Genomic DNA, 20,850 nt, shown 5'->3' on the forward strand with positions numbered 1-20,850 from the left:
GGCTACTGGAAGGCTGAGGCGGAAGGATCGCCGGAGCCCAGCAGGTCGAGGCTATGGTGGCCAGGAATGGCCACTGCACTCCAGTCTGGGCGACAGAGTGAGACTCCCACTCAAAAAACAAAAAAACAAAAAAAAAAAACTTGCTGTAATCCCAACACTTTGGGAGGTGGAGGCAAGAGGATTGCCTGAGTCTAGGGGTTTGAGTCCAGCCTGAGCAACTTGGCGAAACCTCATCTCTACAATACATCAAAAAATTAGCTGAGTGTGGTGGCATGTGCCTGTAGTTCCAGCTACTTGGAAGGCTGAGGCAGAAGGATCACTGGAGCCCAGCAGGTTGATGCTGGGGTGGCTGTGAACATGCCACTGCACTCCAGCTTAAGCGACAGAGTGAGACTCCAACTCAAAAAAAAAAAAAGAATGGTTATTAGATTATCCCCTTGCGCTAATTGTTAACTTATGTAATTCTACAAAAAGAAATAAACAAATCTGTTTGCATCTGCTTCTTTTTTCCCCCAACTTCAGAACTGATATTAGATGTATTTGTTTCTTATAAGTTTCCAAATTTATTGGCATAAAGTTATTATTAATACCCCATTATGATTAAACAATGCATACCCTTTCTGTAGTTGTAGTTACTTTTTTTGCTTCTACTATTGGTAAAAGTGTCTTCTTTTTTCCTTGTTGAGTTGGAGTCTCACTCTGTCACCAGAGTGCAGTGGCTGAAGTGCAGTGGCATGCTCTTGGTCAACCCAGTGACCCCTTGCTGGGCTCAGGTAATCCTTCTGCCTCAGTCCCAGATCTCTTCTGCCTCAGCCTTCGAAGTAGCTGGAACCACAGGCACCCGCCACCACACCTGGCTAATTTTTTGATTTATTGTAGAGCTGAGGTCTTGTCAAGTTGCCCAGGCTGGTCTCAAACCCATGGGCTCAGACAATCCTCTCGCCTCTGCCTCCCAAAGTGCTGGGATTACAGGCTGCCCGGCGGTCTATATTCAAAGTAGCTTCTGATTTTGTTAATCTACGCTATTGCTCCTTCATTTTCTTTTTCTTACTTTTTTTTTTTTGAATTGGAGTCTCACTCTGTCACCCAGACTGGAGTGTAGTGGCCAATTCCGGCCACTGCAGCCTCGACCTGCTAGGCTCCAGCGATCCTTCCGCCTCAGCCTTCCAAGTAGTTGGAACTACAGGTGCGTGCTACCACACCGGGCTAATTTTTAATTTATTGTAGAGATGAGGTCTCGCCAAGTTGCCCAGGCAGGTCTCGAACCTGTGGGCTCAGGTAATCCACTCACCTCGGCTTCCCAAAGTGCTGGGATTACAGGCTGAGCCACCGAGCCCGGACTGCTCCTTCATTATCTACTTCATTATTTTCTACTCTGGGATGGGGAAGTGGGGATAGGTGTCACTCACCAGGGTAAGCTGACTTGGGGCCCTTCTGCCTCCTGGCAACAGAGATCTGGGGCTGAGGAGGGAAAGGCGCCTCAGCTTTCCCTGGACTCCTGGGGACTGAGGCCTCGGATTTCCATCCTTCCTATGTCTTCAGGCTTATTGTATTGTTCTCTTTCTTGTTTTACAACAAACACATCTAAGTCTGTAGCCTGCGCTGTTTTAGCTGCATTGCATAAGGTTTGGTATGACATCGTCTGGTTTTGTTCAGTTCTGAGTACTTTGCAATTTCTATTCTTGTTACATGTTTAATGCATGAGCTACTTAGAAGTGAACTGAAAGTTTCAAGCATTCCTAAACTTCATTTCTGTTGATTTAAAATTTGACTGTACAATGATCAAAAATACAGTTTACACAAGGCAGAGGTTTGGAAATCTCCTGAGACTCCTTTGTCCTGGCAGGAGGCCAATCTTTTATAATTTTGCCATGTGAACTTAGCTGTTTGTAGGCAGGATTCTATCTCACTATTAGATCTGGCTTGTTTATTTCACTCTTCCAATTTTCAGCTTTTACCCATTTTTGCCTGTTTCAGTTTCTGACAGAGGTGTATTCCAATATCTCTTTTTGATGGAGGGCTTGTCAATTTCTCTGTAAAATTCTGTTAGTTTCTTGCTTTACTTTTTTTTTTGAGTCAGGGTCTAACTCTGTCACCCAGACTGTAGTACAGTGGCACAATCATGGCTCGCTGCCTGGACCTCCTGGGCTCAGGTGCTCCTTCTGCTTCAGCCTCCTGCGTAGCTTGGAACTGGGACTACAGGTGTGCACCACCATACTTGGCTAATTTTTTAGCAGAGATGAGGTCTCATTATGTTGCTCAGGCTGGTCTTGAGCTCCTAGGCTCGAGAGTGAGCCATCGTGCCTAGTCTTTTCTGTTCTTTATATAGTTTTGGGTAGTGGCGTCAGGTACAGTTAGGCTTATAGTTGCTGTATCGTTTTGGTGAATCATTCCTGTTATTGTGACGAAGTATCCCCTTTCCTCATTCTAAGACTTAACTTCTGTCTTTCGTTTATACAATACACATTCCGTGTTCCTGCACTGGAGTGGCAGGAAGGAGATGAACACTCTCGTTAACTTCCTTGGTGCCAAGTGGACGAACCCCTGACTTCTGGCCCTACTATGACCAGATGAGCTCTGCCAGCTGTCAGTCTAAGGTCTCCTTTCTGGGCAGGTCTCTTTTCTAAGCAGTTGGATGTTGTGCAGTTCAGGACAAAGTGTCTAGGTGCGGATTTATGTTTGCTCATCCTGTTAGGAACATGGAAACCACTTTTAACCTGAGCGCACCTATCTTGCCTCAGCTGTGGGGAATCCTCAGGTACTCTGCCTACAAACCTGGCTCCTCTCCATCCTCCTCCTCTGGAACACCTGGGATGGTGCGTGGAGCTTTGACTCCACCACCTCTCACGCCCCTCCCAGCACCACCGTCCCCACCAGAGCAACCTTCCTAGGGCCCCCAATGTGCTCCCCACTGCCAGCTCTTCACAACCAAACAACCCCTGCTGTGGTTTCTCACTAGGTCTTTTTTATTTAGCCACCTCTTTGGGTAAGTTATTGGATAAATGACATCTCGTGTCTGGACTTGTCCCAGGCCTGCAGGATTTATGAATTTAAACTTCCACCCCACAAGGAGAGCCCTTCTCAGATGCCTAAGGCTGGGTCCCCACGGAGCCCCTTGTGGGATAGTCTCCCGAGAACCTGGGGCAGCATGTGGGTGCAGCTCAGGGTGCAGGGCTGAGGGGACAGGGCCGTTCAACTTGGAAACAACCTATGCCCAGCCTGCCCAATAGGCTGGGACCATGCACCATGGCTCCAGCCACGAGGAGACTTACCCGCTCATTCTTGTCGGTACAGAAGAGCCTTGTGTGGTGTCTCTTTTGCACCACTATGAACGTGATCCCTGGCTGGTAGTCTTTCTCTAGCTTAATACAGGCCTCGCGGATGGCCAGCAGCTCGTGGTGGAGAACCTGGGGGGGTGGGGGGGAGAGAAGCACAGGCTTAAGGACAATGTTTTACCTTAGCAATGGTTCTAATTACACACTGTGTTACAATGTCTCGAAAATATGTCTCAGGTCCTGGGTTCAGGAAAATCCCACTGTGGCAATTCTGTACAATACCGAGCACATTCTCAGGGTGGTAAGACAGAGAAAGGCAGAAATCCTCCCCTCCAACAGGGAAGCTGTGGTGCAGGACGAGAGGGCTGGGAGCTCAGAAGAGGGAGAAGGTGCTGCACGAAGAGGTGTAGCCAAGGGTGGCTGAAGCAAGCTGCACTCTGCACGGAGAAGACAGCCCAGGAGCTGCCAGCCCAGCTCTTGCAGAGGCTCAGAAACAGAGGCTCTGGCCAGGAAACGCCGCTGACCAAGGAGTATACATTCTGTTCTTGTCCTAGGAGACTGTGGGCCTCAGGAGGACGAGCTGCTACTTCCACTCAGACCCAGGAAGGCAAACATGCTTGTACCGTGTCATGAGCTACCCAGTCTGGTGATCAGGACGGGCAGGTTCATGAGCACCTGGGGCCTCTGAAAGCTGAGGGCAGCTGCCAAGGATGTCTTCCCACTTAGGTCCTGCCCTCACCAGGTACCTTCCCCCTCAGCTTACTTTTACATTCCCCAATTAGCTCTAGCCAACAGGGAGAAGAACTCAGGGCACCAATCACCCGAAGTCCAGGTTAGGTTGGACTTATTACTGCCCACAGATCACCTTGACCTGGAAGTGTTGCAGGTGCTTTCAACCAAACGGAAAAACAACTTCCTTCTCCCCCAGTGATGACTCCTCTGTCCTTCCAGACATGGCAGCAGCCTAGACATAGCCCAGCCCTCTCCACATCCAAAGGGTGGCAGTGTCCTGTTGACCCGATCTTCGACAGAGCTGCCACCCGCCCCTCCTCCTGGCCCACTGCGACAGCCCTCACTCTGCCTCCCTGCACCACACCCTTCAGCCTGTCCCTCACACCGGCAACAGAGGTTTCTCCAAACATGAGGTCCCTGGTCCCACGAAAGCAGCATCCGCGGAAAGCTCTCCACAGCCTACGCGGCAGAGTCCAGACTCTCAGAGAGCACCCAGACAGCAGGTGGCCCTATGAGTCGGCATCAGCTGGCTGGGACTTCTCTCCCTCATCCCTAGGTCCCCAAGCCCACAGCCGTCTTTCCTGCTTTTCCTCTGTCCTGTCTCAGCATCGTAGACCCAACTCGTGCCAGTGTTTGAACAATCCCAGGTCCCGTCTCTTTCCTGACCCACTTTCCACACCATGACCAGATCAACCTTGGGGCAGAAAGTAAACCACATCAGTCTTCCATCAGCCAACTGGGGAAGCAGTTCTCCTGCACAGATTAGAGACGTGTGGGAAGGCGAGAGGATGCTTAGAGAGGCGACTGACCTGTTGGAACTGGCCTTCGGAAACACCATCACGGTAGAAGATGATACGGGTAGGCTTGAAGCGTGTGGACTTGTAGAACTGGATGAGGAGCTCGCGGACCATGGCGGCCAGGTCTTGGATGATCTCCTGCCGGTGCTGCTGCACACGCACGGTCGCGCAGTAGCGGTTGGGGTGGGCGTCCATGCTGCCCACCACCTGTGGGGACACCCAAGGAGTATGCGTCAAGAGTTGCCCGACACCCCGTCCCAGGTGGGAGCAGGAGAAGTGTCTTTACCCTGGAACTCACACACGATTGATAGATGGGCAAAGTGGGTGAGGGTTCAAGGCCTCTGTGCTTTCTTTCTTTTGAGTATCTGGCAATAGGCTTTATAAAAATGTGTTCTAAAACACAAAAGTTTGCCCTAATGAGCATAATTTAAAAAACAGAAGATTATTTACAACATTTTTCCGCTTGTGATCAGCTGTAGAAAGAATTTTTCTGCTTGTGATCAGCTGTACAAAGGAACTGGCAAGGGGGTGGTATTCCCAGGCTTTTCATGGCAAATTGCCCTTTCAAAGAAGCCATTTGCATATCAACACAGAGTGTCCCAAGATATTGGTCCCTAGGAAGGGTAGAGCATCCCAAAGACTGACCCAGAAGCACCAGCCCAGGATGACCCTGGCTTCCAGACTGGGGTCTGGGAAGCATGAGGCTGGTGAAGCTCACCCCTGCAGGGTACCTGCCAGGCCCTCCCTGCGCCTGGGCAGCCCTGATCAGGAACGTTAAAGCCTCTTGTGTCACTGAAAAATAGGAATGACTTCTTGGCAGTCTGCCTCTTTCTTTATAAATCTTTATAGAAAAACTTTTTCCAGAGTTAATTCTCCCACATATTCCACGTCCTTTGTCCTGCCTTGGGCTATAATTTTTCTCTCAAACCAAGAGAAAAATAAACTCTGAAATGCTTCAAGTTGGTATAAACAGAAATACATGAACATAAACAGAAATCTGTTCCTATTGATTGAGAATTTTGGGGATAGAGGATAAACACACAGATTTCTCTCTTCCTGAAAACTTGAAAAAAACTGCCCAAGCTTCCAAAAGCCAGATATGGTTCAGTGTTACGTACATTTGTGCAGAAAAACAAAAGCTAGCGGGGACCAGGAGAGGCAGAAACAGGGCAAGAGTGCTGGGCTCTGCTGTGCTACAGATCTTTCCCAGCTGGAAAATCCCCCCAGGCTCTCCCTGAACTCCTTCTGTAACCAAGGCATAGCAGGGACCGGTGCCCCGCTGCACCGCTCTTTCGGTCGCTTCACCACTCTATGCCAATCAAAGGAGGAAAGGACTGAAAACTACTCAGCAAAGTGAGAAACGCTTTACATGTACGAAGTTGTGGGACTGCAATTATCCCAAGGACAGGAGTCCCTTACGTGATGTTACTTTAACACAGGAAGCATGCCCCCAGATAACATCGGGGTGCATATCATGTGTTGGTTTTCTGCCACCCAGGGCAGCTCAGGTGGCTCCTTCTTGCCCCAGATAAATTATCCTGCCCCATGTTCCCTCCAGACTAATGAAATAATCATGTTAGCATTTTCTGAGCATCTACTATGTGTTGGGCACCGTGCCAGGGGCTTGATTATATCATTTCCTCATACTCTTAGAAGGCATTTGTTTCCTCATTTTACACACACAAAAAAACTCAGAAATGTTAAGCTCAATTTCCCAACAGAAATAGCAGACAAGACAGCTCAAGCTGTCTGAGGGTCAAGGCTGAATCCAAGTTAGTGTTTTCATGCTCCGAGTGGGGTGCTGAGGGCATCGCCACACCTGGGGCTGGCACCAGTGTGCAGGGGCTTTGGGCTCCAGTTTCTGTCAGCACTTCTGGGAGGGAGGCCAGGGCACCCCAGGAGGATTGACAAGTGTCCATGAAGGCACTCATGGGGTGGGCCCCAGGTGGTTTCAGACTAATGACTGGACAAAAAAAGGCTCAACACTTCTTTCCACGGGACACCTTGTTAAAGAACACTGTGATCTCCAGTCACACACAAATCTGCATCCCAAAGTTTAAAAATCACACTGAATTAAGAGTGTGTGGTTTGGCGCAATCCTTTTAAACAAAAGGCCACAGCAACAATCACACTGCCCTCACGAGGACAATCGCCGGGGTGGCTGAGCAGGGAAGGCTCCTGCCGGGCCTTATAAGTGCGGGGACAGAGGCTGGGTGGGAAACACGGTGACCACTTGTGGATCCAAGAAGTCACTGCATGGCCACCAGATAACAGGCACAAAGTAAATAGAGGACTAGTACATTTGAAGCCAGATCACGTGCTTTGTAAAAAGATGGTTAACAACAGTTGCCTTTAGGAGAACGAAAATGGAGCAGAAATAGAAAGGTACTTTACTGTTTGATTATGTTCTATTTAACATTTTAGGCTGAGCGCAGTGGCTCAGGCCTGTAATCTCAGCATTTTGGGAGGCTGGGGTTTGAGGACTGTTTGCATCTAGGAGTTTGAAACCAGCCTGGGCAACATAGTCAGGCCCTGTCGCTCTTAAAAAAAAAAATTAGCTGGGTGTGGTGGCACACATCTGTAGTCCAGGAGGTAGAGGCTTCTATGAGCTGTGATCATGCCACTTTTCTCCAACCTGGGTAACAGAGTGAGACACCAACTCAAAAAAAATTTTTTTATAAAGAAAACTCCTAAAATTGCAGCCGGGCTCGGTGGCTCAGCCTGTAATCCCAGCACTTTGGGATGCCAATGCGAGTGGATTGCCTGAGCCCGCAGGTTCGAGACCTGCCTAGGGCTAGCCCTCGTCTCTACAATAAATAAAAAAGTAGCCGGGTGCGGTAGCGCATGCCTGTAGTTCTGGTTACTTGGAAGGCTGAGGCTGGAGGATCGCCTGAGTCCATCAGGTTGAGGTTGCAGTGGCCAGGAGTGGGCGACAGAGTGAGACTCCAACTCCAAAAACAAAATCAAAACAAAACCAAACCCGAAAACTGGCCAGGCGCAGGGGTTCATGCCTGTAATCCCAACACCTTGGGAGGCAGAGGTGGGAGGACTGTCTGAAGCCCATGGGTTCAAGACCAGCCTGGGCAACTTGGCGAGAACTTGTCTTTATAAGTCAAAAAATTAGCTGGGCGTGGTGGTATACACCTATAGTTCTACCTACTTGGAAGGCTGAGGTGGAAGGATCGCCTGAGCCCAGTGGGTCGAGGCTGCAGTGGCCCTAAGTATGCTACTGCACGCTAGCCTGGGCAACAGAGTGAACTCCAACTCAAAAAAAAGGTAAAAAAACCCTGAAAATATTTAAAAAGAGGCTCAAATCTGCTCCCAAGGGCATCCATGCAGTTGGGTTTGGATTTCTGTGTTAACTCACGTAACTCTCATTGCTTCCTAGAATTCACTTTATGTCACCATTCGTGTCCCCTCCACATGCCTATCTGCCCAAGACTCTGACTTCCCAGCTGTGGTTTAGTTAGTCTTCATGACTTACAGGAAGGAACTCTGGCCATGCCACTGTCATGGGGTCTGGGGGAGAGGGTAGGGAGGAAACGGGGCTGTGGGTCCTGCATGTCACCAACAGGGGGCCTGGGGGGAAGGCGCTGACACTCACGGCAGCGATGGAAGGCTTCTTCCCATCCCCAGCGGGTGGGTGGGTGACGTCTGCTCCCAGAAAGATGACGGGCTGCTGGAACACTGGAGGCCTGTGGAGGAAAGCCATGTCAGAGGCCAAGGCGGGACATGGCCTGGACCTCAGACCGTGGTTGGTGCCATTGCCACCTTTTGGGGGGGCGGGGTGGTAAGTGTAATGTGGTTATATTTTGGAAAATGTCTTCATCTTTTAATGACAATACAGAAAACCTTACAGATTAAATGATACAAAGTCTAAAATCTGCTTCAGGATAACTCTGGATGGGGGGCCTGGGTGGGGTATAGCCCAGGGCTGACAGCTGTTGAAACCAGGGCTCAGGCGCAGGAGGGCGCATCACTCTATTCCTTGGACTCCACCTTCGACTCTGGGGCTTCTCACCCTTGGTGAAGCTTGTGCCTGGGGCTGTGTCGTTCTTTGTTGGGGGAGGGGCTGTCCCAAGCACCAAAGGGTGTTGGGCCTTCACCCACTAGATGTCAACAGCAGCTATGCCCACCTCAGTTCTGATGCCCCAAAATGTCTCCAGACGTTGGCAAACATTCCCTGGGAGCAAAACCACTCCAGCTGAGAACTTGTAGGTGTGGAGTGTATCCCGGGGTCACTTCCTGAGGAGGCAGCATGCACGGTGGCGGGGGTGTGTGTCTTCGAGCCGGCTGCCGGCCCAGCACCCACTGCCCATGGTTCTGGGGCTACTCTCCTGGTGCCTCACTTTCTCTCCTGGGAAACTGGGAAGTGGAGATGAGGACAGCTCTTCCCTCCGGGGGTTGTGATGGCTGGATGGGCGCCAAGTGCATCTAAGAGCCTGACCCCTCACACATCAGGAACCACCATGCCTGTGATCTTCCCAGTCAGTAACAAGAGGCACAGAGACCAGCTCTCCCGGGGTCTGCCCTGGAGCTGGGGAGGTATAGGCACCAGAGGGTTTCCATACAGAGTTAATGCCAAGCTGCCTTCCCCTGATTTCATCAACTGGCTTATCACAGTGCTATCCTGTGGTCCTTCTTCTACAGAATGGACTAGGATTGCCACAAAAAGAAAGCCAGGAAACCCTGACACTCCCGATCCAGGAACAGAATCCTCTGTGACCGAGCGGACTGAGGGTTTGGTTTCCCTGAACAAGAAGACCAGCCGACGCGATGGTCCTGTTCTAGGACTGGCTCAGAGCCTCAAGCACACATGGATTTAAGAACTTCCCTCAGTCTCTGCTGGTCCGTGTGTGAGGATGCAGGCTGGCCAGGAGGCAGCCCACAGGCACTGGCTGCAGGGGCCGCTCCTCCTCCCACCCGTGAGGCTCCTGCTCATCCCATCCCCAGGAGCAGTGCTGAAGTGCCATGCAGCACCTGGTGACCACCTCTCTTTCATGGTACCTTCTGCTCCTGAGGCATTCCGTGTACCCTGAAAAGCTAAGCGGCTGCCAGGGAGTGGGGGAGAAAAGAGGGTTTTGGGGAAACCACGAGGCTGCGCACTTCACCTGCATGGGTCTCAGGGTCAGTGACAGGAGCCCCCACAAGCCACCTGCAGGTTCCCCAGAGCAGACCGCCTCCTGACGCACAGCAGTTATGGAGACGTGGCCTTCAGATGGTACTGTGGCCCTTTCCCCACTCAGGTGAAGAGGTCAGGGATCGGGAAGGATGTCACTGTCACAGGTGGGAAACCAGCTGTTAAATATGTCTGTTTCTGGAAGCGAGACTCATCTAACAGTATTTCTGTGTGAGGGCCTAGGTCACGGCCAGCGGTGACAGCAACTGAGTGCTATATCCCTCTATTTGGTGGCTCCCTGCTTTGCAGCTGCCTGGGCTGCCAGGATAGCTCGACAGGAGGGCCCAGAGCACATCTCAGACCCTTGTCTGTCCTGGCAGCAAAGTTTACCCTGGCTCTGGGAAGTGCCCTCAACAGGGCAGCCACTGGACAGTGGGCCTCGCGGGATGCCATCAGACTCTGTTCTGGCTTACGCAGTACCTACTATACTCATGCCTGAGGTGGCCACGCCTCCAAGGGAAAGGAGTTTCACGTGTGTTCCATGTGTGCACACCCATGAGTCAGCTTCCACAAAAGGTGGACAAGTTTCCCCCATTAATCCCCAGTGTAGCTCTAACCACACCTGGGGGCTCTTCTCTTTGGACGCATGTGCTAGTCACTGTGGGGGTGCCCTCTCGGGCGGCTGCTTGCTACTCCTTCCCAGGCACAGCTACTTAGAGACATCCTGTGCTATCACTGTTTGTATGGAGGTCAATGGCTTAGAGAAAAGCAGGCATCCTCAGCCATGCTGACTGACTGTGAACTTCAGGTGGGCCCTGGACTGCCTCCCTCAGTCCTACCCTCCACTCCCAGGCAGCCTCCGAGGCCCCACCCAGCCGCACTCTTTGCCGCTGCTCAAGAAAGCAGGAGCAAGGGCCGGGCACAGTGGCTCACACCTGCCATCCCAGCACTTTGGGAGGCCGAGGCAGGAGGATCTCTTGAGCCCAGGAGTTTGAGACCAGTCTAGGCAACATAACGAGACCTTGCCTTTACAAGAAATCAAAACATCAATCAGTCAATCAAATCAAAGCAGGAGCAGTCAAGAGAGGTGCCTCAGCTTGCGTTGCCAGGCCACACCAGCGATACACGTTCTGCTGCTTGTTGGGCATCCGGCATGCACAGTCCCTGGCCTCTGCCCCTCTCCCAGCGTGCGCTTCTCCTGACTCACACATGCAACTGGGAGTCACTCCTGCCCACAGTCCTTGAATGCCTGGCGGCAGAGCTCCCTGAACCAGCTGAACCCATCACTGCCTCCTGCTGGCTCCAGACCCCTTCTAGCCAGACCTCATGCTGCCATGGCAACTAGACTCCTCTTCCCAACACCCGTGACCTCCATGTCACCCAGACCACAGTTAAGCCTCAGATCTCATCACACCTGGCTCGTCAGCATCTTGTGACATAGTACACATTTCCCTTGGGATCTAGGACCCTCTGGCTAGTCTTTTCTTCCTGGTCTTTCCTTCCGTCTCCACTCCCCTGCCACAGCTTTTTAATCCTGGCCTTTGCAAGGGCTCAGGGCTCATCCCCAAGGGATCTCATCCAGCTTTGTGCTTTAAGGGCCACCTGTCTGCAGAGGACTCCCTGACACCAGGGACTCCTGCTTCCCACCATCTATTTATCACCTCCACTCAGAGGCCTTGGACTCCGGCTCACCCATGCCAGGCTGCTCAGCTTCCAAAAAGTCTCTGCTAATGCCAACCTGGTCTCCTCTGCCGCTCAGACTGAGAGCCTTGGTCGGGGCCATGCTCAAGCCTTCTCTTTCATTTACAACCCAAATCCAACCTGTAAGCACCCCGTGGCTCTATCTTCCAAACGCCTTAGGCTCTGAGTGCGTCCTTCCCCCGTACCCAGTTTTTGTAAATCTTCGTTCATTCCTATGAACTTGTATGTGATAACTCAGTGGTTCTAAAAGTGTGCCCCCCCCCAACCAGCAACATCAGCATCAGGGGACAACTCGTTAGGGGTATACATTCTTGGGCCCTAATCCAGTCCCACTGAGTCAGACACTGTGGCGAACAACCCTGCAGGTGGTTGTGGTACTGGCACAGGAAAGGTGACCCACGCAGGCTGTAGGCCTCTGCACACAGATGGTGCTCACTAATGCCTATTTTCCAAATATACATGGTCTCCAATTTTTGATGGTTTGACTTACGGATTTTTCAACTTCATGATGGTGTGAGAATGATTTGAATTTGGTACGTCTCCGGGCTTATGATGGGTTTACTGGGATGTGAGTCAAGACCCTGTAGATAAAGGGGGAACTGGCAGCCTACAGTCTTCATGATGACCCCTTCTGCACCAGGATGGCTGGGATCACTGACAAATAATCTGATCCCCTGTTTCACCACTGTTTGTCATTCACATATAAAGACAATACTGGGATCTTTGAAGATATGTGTCGTTATGGAGGTATCTCTTTGCCTGTATCAAAGGCAAGGGGTCTTGAAGGAGGGCAAAGCTAACCTTGGCTCTGACCTCAAACACCCAGGGTATATGCCAGTCCCAGGAAATGCCTGGGCAGGGTGCAACTCCACCCCTCCTCGCTCCCTGCCAGTCACCCCACTGCTCTGAGGCAGGCTGGTGGCCAGCGCTTGGCCACACTTCCTGCCCTGGCCATGAGCCGCCGACAATGTGCTCCCACAAAGAGCTTTTCAGCCCAAAGTCCCAGCATGAAGCAGCAACCCTGACCAGCCTGGCATGGGAAATACGGGGGGGACCCTTGTCTGCACTGCAGCCACCATCTCACTGCTGTGATCCCGATGAAGCTGGGAGGCCTTCCTCCTGGCCATCTGAAGTGAGCCCTGTTCCACTTTGCTCACTTGCATTTGGGGCACAAGTTTGGAAACCTGACCACGGCACCTAGCTACCTTCAGATGCCTCTGGTCCCGACAGACTGTGAGCAGCTAGGATCTATGCCTGACTTCTTTGATTTGTTATATTCAGGACAGTGCCCGGCCCAGGTGAAGGGACCCTGACTGCCAGTGCCCTGAGCCCCATCCCATTGGGACTCAGAGACCTACTAGACATGTGGGGGTCAAAGGGCTGGCCTTACCTGCCCTGGGGTAGCAGGATGTTGTTCACACCTCCCAGTTTGACGTTGATCTTCAAGCAAAGGTTGGACAGGGTCTGCGGCGTGGTCCTTTGCACATTCTTCATCTGCACACACTGTGTGGCCATCCCCAGCACGGTGTCTCCTACACGCTTGACTTCGGCTGTGGGCCAGGAAAGGCACACATGTAAACAGCTTTCACTATGGTGCCTCTTCCTTTACCAGTCCCCAGAGTGGCAGCTGTCACCAGCCCTCCTGCCCCCACCTGAAGTTGCAGGGGTGCATGCCAGAGTGGGGGGCTTTTTCTGCCCCTGTGCCACCCCTAGTCAGCCGATGGGGGAGGGTCGCTGGCCCCGAGAGGGAAGCCGAGCCTCTCAGAGTCTGGTTTCAGCACTGCCATGCCTACCTCACCTGCTCAGTCGCCCTCACTCAGGAAGGGAAGCTAAGTGAGTGGATCTCATTCCTCCACTTTATGAACAAAGACCGCTGAAATGACCTAGGCAGGGCCTCAGGACAGGAGGGGCAGCGTCTAGCTAGAACCGAGGACTTGGCATTTCACAGCACTCAGGACTACAAGAAAACGCCTGAGTAGTTAAAAATAAAAACACTGGCATCCTTAAAATCCTTGGCAAATGCAAAACTGACATCAAAGAGTTATGTGGGCCCGCCCCTTCGATTTCAGGATTCTCTCATGAAGACACTGGTCAACCATTCCCTGGGCAGTTCTGTGGAAACACTGACTTCTGGGGTGATATTAACTGGGTGCAAACACCAACAGCTTTTTTTCTTCTTTTTTTGGATGTTGAACTTGGGAGGGAGTACATAACTGTCACTGGCTAGATGGGGGATCCTGTGAGCAACACCCTCAAGTCCCAGCAGGTCCCCTTCACCCTAGGGCACCCTGTACCCTGCAGGTTCTTATCCCAACACCCCGTACTTCTGCAGGAGCCTCTGCTTTTGGCAGACCTGGAAGAGCTGTCATCTCACTCTATCAGAATCACCTGTCTAGGCTGGGCACGGTGGCTCATGCCTGTATCCCAGCACTTTGGGAGGCTGAGACAGGCAGATTGCTTGAGGCCAGGAATTCGAGATAAGCCTGGGCAGCACAGCAAAACCTAGTCTCTACAAAAAAATCAGTTAGGTGTGGTGGTGGGCACCTGTAGCCCCAGCTACTCAGAATGCTTCAGGAAGGACTGCCCGAACCCAGAAGGTCAAGGCTGCCATGAGCTGTGATCATTGTGATCATGCCACCGCACTCTAGCCTGGGTGACAGAGTAAAACCCTGATTAAAAAAAAAAAAAAGAATCACCTGCCTACACATTTCTCCCCATGACCCTGGGAGTTTCCAGAATAGAGGAACTGGGTCTGACTTATCTTTGTATTTTCCAGAGGCTGGGACACCACCCAAAAGGCTCAGTACATTTTAGCTGGATGAATGCGCAACTGCCCTTTGGCAAGAAGAACTTTGATGAGCTTCCAGAGAGTTCTGAGGTAGGCACAGAGATTACAAATGGGCTGAGCCACAGGCAGGAGCTGGTCCTAGCACAGCACTCTTTGTGCATTAAGTAAACGCTCCTCCATCCAGCTGACATTCGTGTTGTGTGGTGGACACGATACCGACACACGTGCTGAGTTCTGTGCCACCTGAGGGTGCTGGCTTCCCAGGACTGCGGCCTCAGAAGAGACAACAAGGGATGCCCTGAACATGGACTTGGCAGTGACCAGAAACCACTTCTTCTTCCCAGGCTCACAAATGAGTTCAGAACACCCCCCCACCACCATGGTAGGAACACAAAGGGGCTTAGGCTGCAATGAGTACTCGCGGCGATCACGGTGGCTTCCCAGAGCCAGCAGGAGTGCTGGATACCCACCATAAACAGGGGTCTTGCCAGGAAGGATGACCACCACTAGCTGCAGGCCGGCGTATGTGTTCTTCAGATGCCTGAACATGGGCTCCACGCTGTCCGCCCCCTGGGCGTACTTGCAGAAGCATGGCTGGCCCTGGATTGGCATGCCGGCGTCTCTCGAGATCTTTCTGAGTTGCTCTGTGAAGGATCTGCAGGAGAAGGTTCACTTTGCTAAAATGCACCGTGAGCAGCAATTTAGAATTCAGACCAACCAGAGGCCCTGAATAAAGGGCACGGTTTTTACAAAGCCGAAAGCACTTTTACTGGGGTCAGAGCCAAAGTTTTGTCAAGTTCTGGGCAAAACCAGAAATCACAGCTGCATCTCCCAAAACATATTAATTCATGGGAAAGGTTGGACATGCTCAATACACATGTGAGCTCACTGAAAAGTCATCCGCGCTGCTCTGCCATGATAAAACAGCGGCCTTCAAACAGCATTCATGTTGCCTCGCTGGTGTGACACCCTGTGTGCAGTGACAAGAAGCTATTCTTGCACAGCCAGGCGTAGAGCAGTCGGCACCCACTCAGTGGCCTAAAGAGCTCCTCGATTTCTGGTGTGGAACGAAGCTCACCCTCCCCACGTGGCTGCCAGGCACCAACAGACAGTGAGGGACATTTTTGCCAACTGTCCTTTTGGGCTTTTCCCCCAGTTGTTCTGGTGGGCACAACTTGGACTTGAATGACATAATCACGAGAGAAAACAAAACAGCCTGCAGCTCAAGTAACAGCAGCAGCTGGAGGCGGCTGGCCTTGTGAAGATGGGGCGGGGTGGGAGGCAGGTCTACGGCTTCTATTTTAAGCTGAAGAATAAGAATCATGTCACCTTCGACAATAAGGGTAAGGACGCTGTGCTCCAACCCAGCCAGTGAGCGTTCAATTTCCTGCACATTAGAGCAGTTAAAGAAATACTCTGTGTGTTGTTAGCCCCAGGTAAAACCAGAAGGTAGGGACCAAGGGCAGAAGACGGGGCAGGAGAGTCAGCCAGTGTTCAGATCCTAGCTTACTTCGATTTCGCTTCTTAAATCCTCAAATCTTCTCTCTGTGCTTCCGGCTCCCTTGTCAGCAATGTGGACAAAAGGCAGCTTCTGACAGACAGGCAGCTGCTGGCCCTTGACACTGGTCCTGGGAGTTGCATCTTTTCAGAACCAGACCTTGCTAGAATGGTCAGGGTATCAGCTACACCCCACAGGCTCTGGAGTTCTCCCTTGCTGCCCCCAGAGAGGAGGGAAGCAAAAGCTTTATGTTATCTTCAAAGTTTGTTTGGCACAAAATCATAAGCCACACTACCGTGTGCTCTGTGACACTGGGTCAGGCCTGGTCAATCCTGCAACCCTCCTCTCACCAGCTGGCTGAGTGTCCAGGTAAAAGGCAGGCCTGCAGGCTTCCTGGAGGGCCAATCCCTCACCTGTGCTCCCCTTGCCTGAGGAAGGAAGACAGGATTCCCTGCTGTCCTGACTCTTTATTTTACCACCTCTTCCTCGTTCTGTTTTCCCTTTCTCCTTCTCAGTTAATTTGTACAAATAGGCAGCTCAAGCATCTTTTAAAAACAATTATAGTTCATTGAATCCAATTTTCTCTTTTGTTTCTACTTTAAAAACTCCTTCTTCAGGTCTTGTTGTTTCATATGGAACCTGTGCTACAGTGGGTCCCAGGAGTGATGGGAGCACTGACATGGCCCACATGTGCTGCCCTGGCACCATCTGGGCAATGGCCTCTGACAGGGAAAGGCTGATGAACCCCGATCTCAATGCCTTCTCCCTGCCCCCACCAGAGTTGGTCTTGTAGGTCGTCTCCAAGCCCTGCCCCTCTGCAGAACCCAGGAGGCAGTGGGCTTTCCCGCAGGCTTACTTCAGATGGACTTCCGTGCACTGGCGCTGGGGGGCGAAGCACGCAATGGCCCACACCTTGATCTCAATGCCCGTGTGGAACTGCTTGTTCCTCATGTCCCAGACTCCTTGCACAGGGGTAGCAATAGCTTTATTCTGCAAATGGGCAACAAGTTTAGAGTGAGAGGAAATGGGAAACAGTCTTCTAACCTTGGACTTTTGCCATTTTCCTGACCAATCTGGCTCCGGAGGGCAAAAAACCTCACCTTCGTGTTGTTTTCTGTCTCTGACCTGCCTGGCACTGCAGGCAACCTACACACATCTGCAGGATAAATGGGTAGATGGAGAGCTGGATGGATGGGTAGAGGGTAGATCGATGGGGGATGGATGGCTGGATGATGAGCAGAAGGATGGGAGGATGATAAGTGCATACATGGAGAGCTGGATGGATGGGTGGTAGATGGAGAATGAGTGGGTGGGTAATGGTTGGGTAGATAGGGCCAAGCTAGGAGAATAGGGAGGCCTTGCATTCCTTTCAACCTTATGAGGAGCCTGGAGGAACAGGAGTGCCCAGTAGTGCTACTGGAAGGCTTCCTGTTCTAGAAAATGCTTTCCTTTATGTTATCTCATCCATTATCAACGAGGAGGGAAGGGAAGCCAGAGTCCATGAGGTCAGTTAGGTCTAAGCCTACTGCTCTTTCCACTCTGCATGCTGCTGCCTGCAGCTGTGTCAGGAAGGAAGGCTACTCCCATATGAGAAGAGAAATATGAAACCAGGCATCTGCTAGATCTTGTCATCTCTCAGTTGGAAAGGACCAGTCCCAACACTGTCACCCAAGGAATCTTGGAATTGCCTTCAAGTGATTCTCCAGGAGAAGAGACGGGTCAGGAAGGGCCGGTGCAGGGGGGACACAGCAATCCCAGGCCTGGGGCACCACGAAAAAATAAGTCTGTCTGTGACTGGATTGCTGTCATTTACTCTGCAGAGGTTTGTTTTTTCATGAGCAGAAAACATTTTTCTTACAAGAGTAACACAAGTTTGTTGTAAAAATCAAACACATTATAGAAATGAATGGTCATGCTTCCTGTATTTTTAAATAGCTACTGCCTTATCCCGCCAGCCTCCTTGTATGGGATTACCACACAGCCTGGGACTCCAGACCCAGAGTGAACACACACACACACAGCTTCAATAGAAATGGGCTCTCACTTTACACGTGCTTCTCAACTCAGCACTACTGACGCTCCCTTCCCCATGTCCTGTGGACTGCCCCACATATCCCTGAGTTGTGACAATAAAGAAATGTCTCCAGACATCACCAAATGTCCCCTAGGGGGCAAAATCACCCCCGGCTGAGAAATCCTGCAGTACACCTTTCTTGCTGAGGGAACCCTGCACCTGCACTTTTTGCTCTAACAGTGGACCAGGAGTAGATAAGGGAGGAGATTGGGGGGGGGTGTTTCCTCCCATTAAAATGTTTTTTGAGAACTAGAAAATTGTGTTCATTTAGAAACATTACATGCTTCCTTTTTTATTTTTTTGAGTCGAAGTCTCACAATGTTGCCCAGGCTGGAGCGCAGGGGCACTCTCACGGCCACCACAGCCTCGACCTCCTGGGCTCAGGCAAACCTTCCGCCTCAGCCTTCCAAGCAGCTAGGACTACAGACATGTACCACCATGCCCGGCCAATTTTTTTTTTTTTTTTTGAGTCGGAGTCTCAGTCTGTCACCCAACCTAGAGTACACTGGCACACTGCTCATGACCACTGTAGCCTCGGCCTGCTGGGCTTAGGTGATCCTTCTGCCTCAGCCTTCCAAATAGCTGGAACTACAGACGCATGCTACCACACATGGCTTATTTTTTAATTTATTGTAGAGACAAGGTCTCACCAAGTTGTCCAGGCTGGTCTCGAACCCCTAAACTCAGGTAATCCTCTAGCCTCTGCCTCCCAAAGTGTTGGGATTATGGGCTTGAGCCACCGCACCTGGCCTAATTTTTTTGATTTATTGTAGAGATGAAGTCTTGCCAAGTTGCCCCGTCTGGTCTCGAACCCGTAGGCTCAGGCAGTCCTCTCGCTTCTGCCTCCCAAAGTGCTGGGATTACAGGCATGAGCCGCCACCCTCCACCCATGTTTCCTTAATTCCTAGGAACTTAATTCTTAAGTTCTAGGACTTTGCTTGGATTATACAAGCTGCTTCGTTTCCCAGAAAGCCCCTATCTTTGCTAAGAGGTGGGAAGCTGAGGGGACACAGACCAGCAGGGGCTGTGCAGAAGCACTGGATTTGAGAGCTCCATCCTTCCACAGTGGTTGCTCGAGTCCCTCGCCCTCCTGGCATCTCTTCCTTTGTGAAAGGGAGGCATGTGCTCTTCCCCCCGAGGTTGCAGGAGAGTTAACCAGCTGCTGTGTTTACAGTGTCTGGGAGGGGCCAAAAGGTCTTGCTCAGACCTTCTTCCAAGAGACGGGGTGTGACTTCCATTCCCGCCCAGGAATGCAGACACCCACATGATGGAATACCATGCGACAGTCACAGAGAACGGGACATGCATCACACAGCAACACAATGCTCAGCAAGATCTTGGTAAGCTCTAAGGAAATATTAAGTTAAAAAAAAAAAAGCGAGGCACAAAAGTGTATACAATGCTATTATTTGCACAAAAAGGGGTGAAAAAATATGTGAATAACCCCTGGGTGATTTTTATCCCTGATAGATAACACCAGTGGCTTCCTGGGAGAGTAACTGAGAGCTGAGAAAAAAGATACCTTTTCCCTATAATTCTTGAATATCTTCTGAATTCTGAAACATTTAAGAAACAGAACTTATATTTAAAAATAAGGTGGCTCATGCCTGTCATCCTAGCACTTTGGGAGGCCGAGGTGGGAGGATTGCTTGAGCCCGGGAGTTTGAAACAAGCCTGGGCACTATGGTGAGACCTCATCTCTACAAAAATCCAAAAAATTAACTGAACATGCTGGCACATGTCTGCGGTCTCAGCTACTCTTGGAGGCTAAAGTGGAAGGATCGCCAGAGGCCAGGAAATCAAGGCTGTGGTGAGCCATGATCACACAACTATACTCCAGGCTGAGCAGCAGAGTGAGACTCTGACTTAAAAAAAATAAATTAATTAAATAAGAAAGAAACAAGGGCAACCCCTTCAGCTCCTCCTCCCACTGTGGGAGCTTTTCTCTCAATAAATCCTGTTTTCAAAAAAGAAAGAAAGAAAGAAAGAAAAAAACCTAAAACTAAACCAAACCTTGTTACAGGTCTTGAGAGCTAGAGTAAAATTTTGTTTGGCACAAGGGGTATAAATTCAAGGAGAATCCTTCTATTGACGTCCGCTGACCAAGAAAATCAGTACCTCTGAGTACCTCTGATGCTAAGGCCCCCACAGAGCCCTGGGCATCCCTTACAGTGCAGTCACCCTGAGGTTTTGCCCCTCACCAGATGTGCTGTGCTTTGTACTCAAAGGCCACCTGAGAGGAAATGAGAGGAGACCTGTCTTGGGGGCACTATAAGAGTCAGTGGTCAGGACATCTTTGGTTACATGCTGATAAAAGCTAGAGGTGGAACTGACAAAAAAATAAACAAAACTAACTGCTATACTTGCCACTAAATACCCCTGAAACAAAAGTTAAATAATGGTAAGACAGTATAGGCTTCTGGAAGATAATTAATTTCTGTCAGAGTGTCTATCACACAAAGAATGATGCTTTCTTTTTTTTTTTTTTGAGTTGGAGTCTCACTGTTGCTCAGACTGGAGTGCAGTGGCCACTCCCGGCCACCGCAGCCTCAACCTGCTGGGCTCAGGCGATCCTTCCGCCTCAGCCTTCCAAGTAGCTGGAACTACAGGCGCGCGCTACCATGCCCAGCTCATTTAAAAAATTTATTGTAGAGATGAGGTCTCGCCAAGTTGCCCAGGCGGGTCGTGAACCCGCGGGCTCAGGCAATCCACTCACCTCAGCCTCCTAAAGGCGCGGCATTACAGGCTTAGCCACCGAGCCTGGCTAGAATGATGCTTTCTACTGTGATGGGGATAATACAAATCATCTTTGGAAAATATTAAGGATAATTCTGAAAACTTTAAAAAGGACCAAGGAAAGTCATTC

The 20,850-nt window shown here is 50.8% G+C and overlaps 1 protein-coding gene across 2 annotated transcripts in view; it reads right to left on the minus strand.

Moving 5' to 3' along the window:
- AGO2 (argonaute 2, RISC catalytic component) overlaps positions 1–20,850 on the minus strand; it is a 58,826-nt gene that overhangs the window by 5,945 nt on the left and 32,031 nt on the right. For both annotated transcript variants that reach the window (XM_008074024.2, XM_008074025.2), the window contains exons 10-15: positions 16,767–16,900; positions 14,883–15,067; positions 13,015–13,174; positions 8,409–8,499; positions 4,817–5,011; positions 3,273–3,407 (exon numbers count right to left, since the gene is read on the minus strand). In XM_008074024.2, the coding sequence (XP_008072215.1) occupies positions 3,273–3,407; positions 4,817–5,011; positions 8,409–8,499; positions 13,015–13,174; positions 14,883–15,067; positions 16,767–16,900 (900 nt within the window). The remainder of the gene's footprint in view (positions 1–3,272; positions 3,408–4,816; positions 5,012–8,408; positions 8,500–13,014; positions 13,175–14,882; positions 15,068–16,766; positions 16,901–20,850) is intronic.

The sequence above is a fragment of the Carlito syrichta genome, unplaced genomic scaffold (genome assembly GCF_000164805.1).
Source record: "Carlito syrichta isolate Samal-C Ts95f unplaced genomic scaffold, Tarsius_syrichta-2.0.1 Scaffold316275, whole genome shotgun sequence".
In the NCBI taxonomy this organism is placed as follows: domain Eukaryota; kingdom Metazoa; phylum Chordata; class Mammalia; order Primates; family Tarsiidae; genus Carlito; species Carlito syrichta.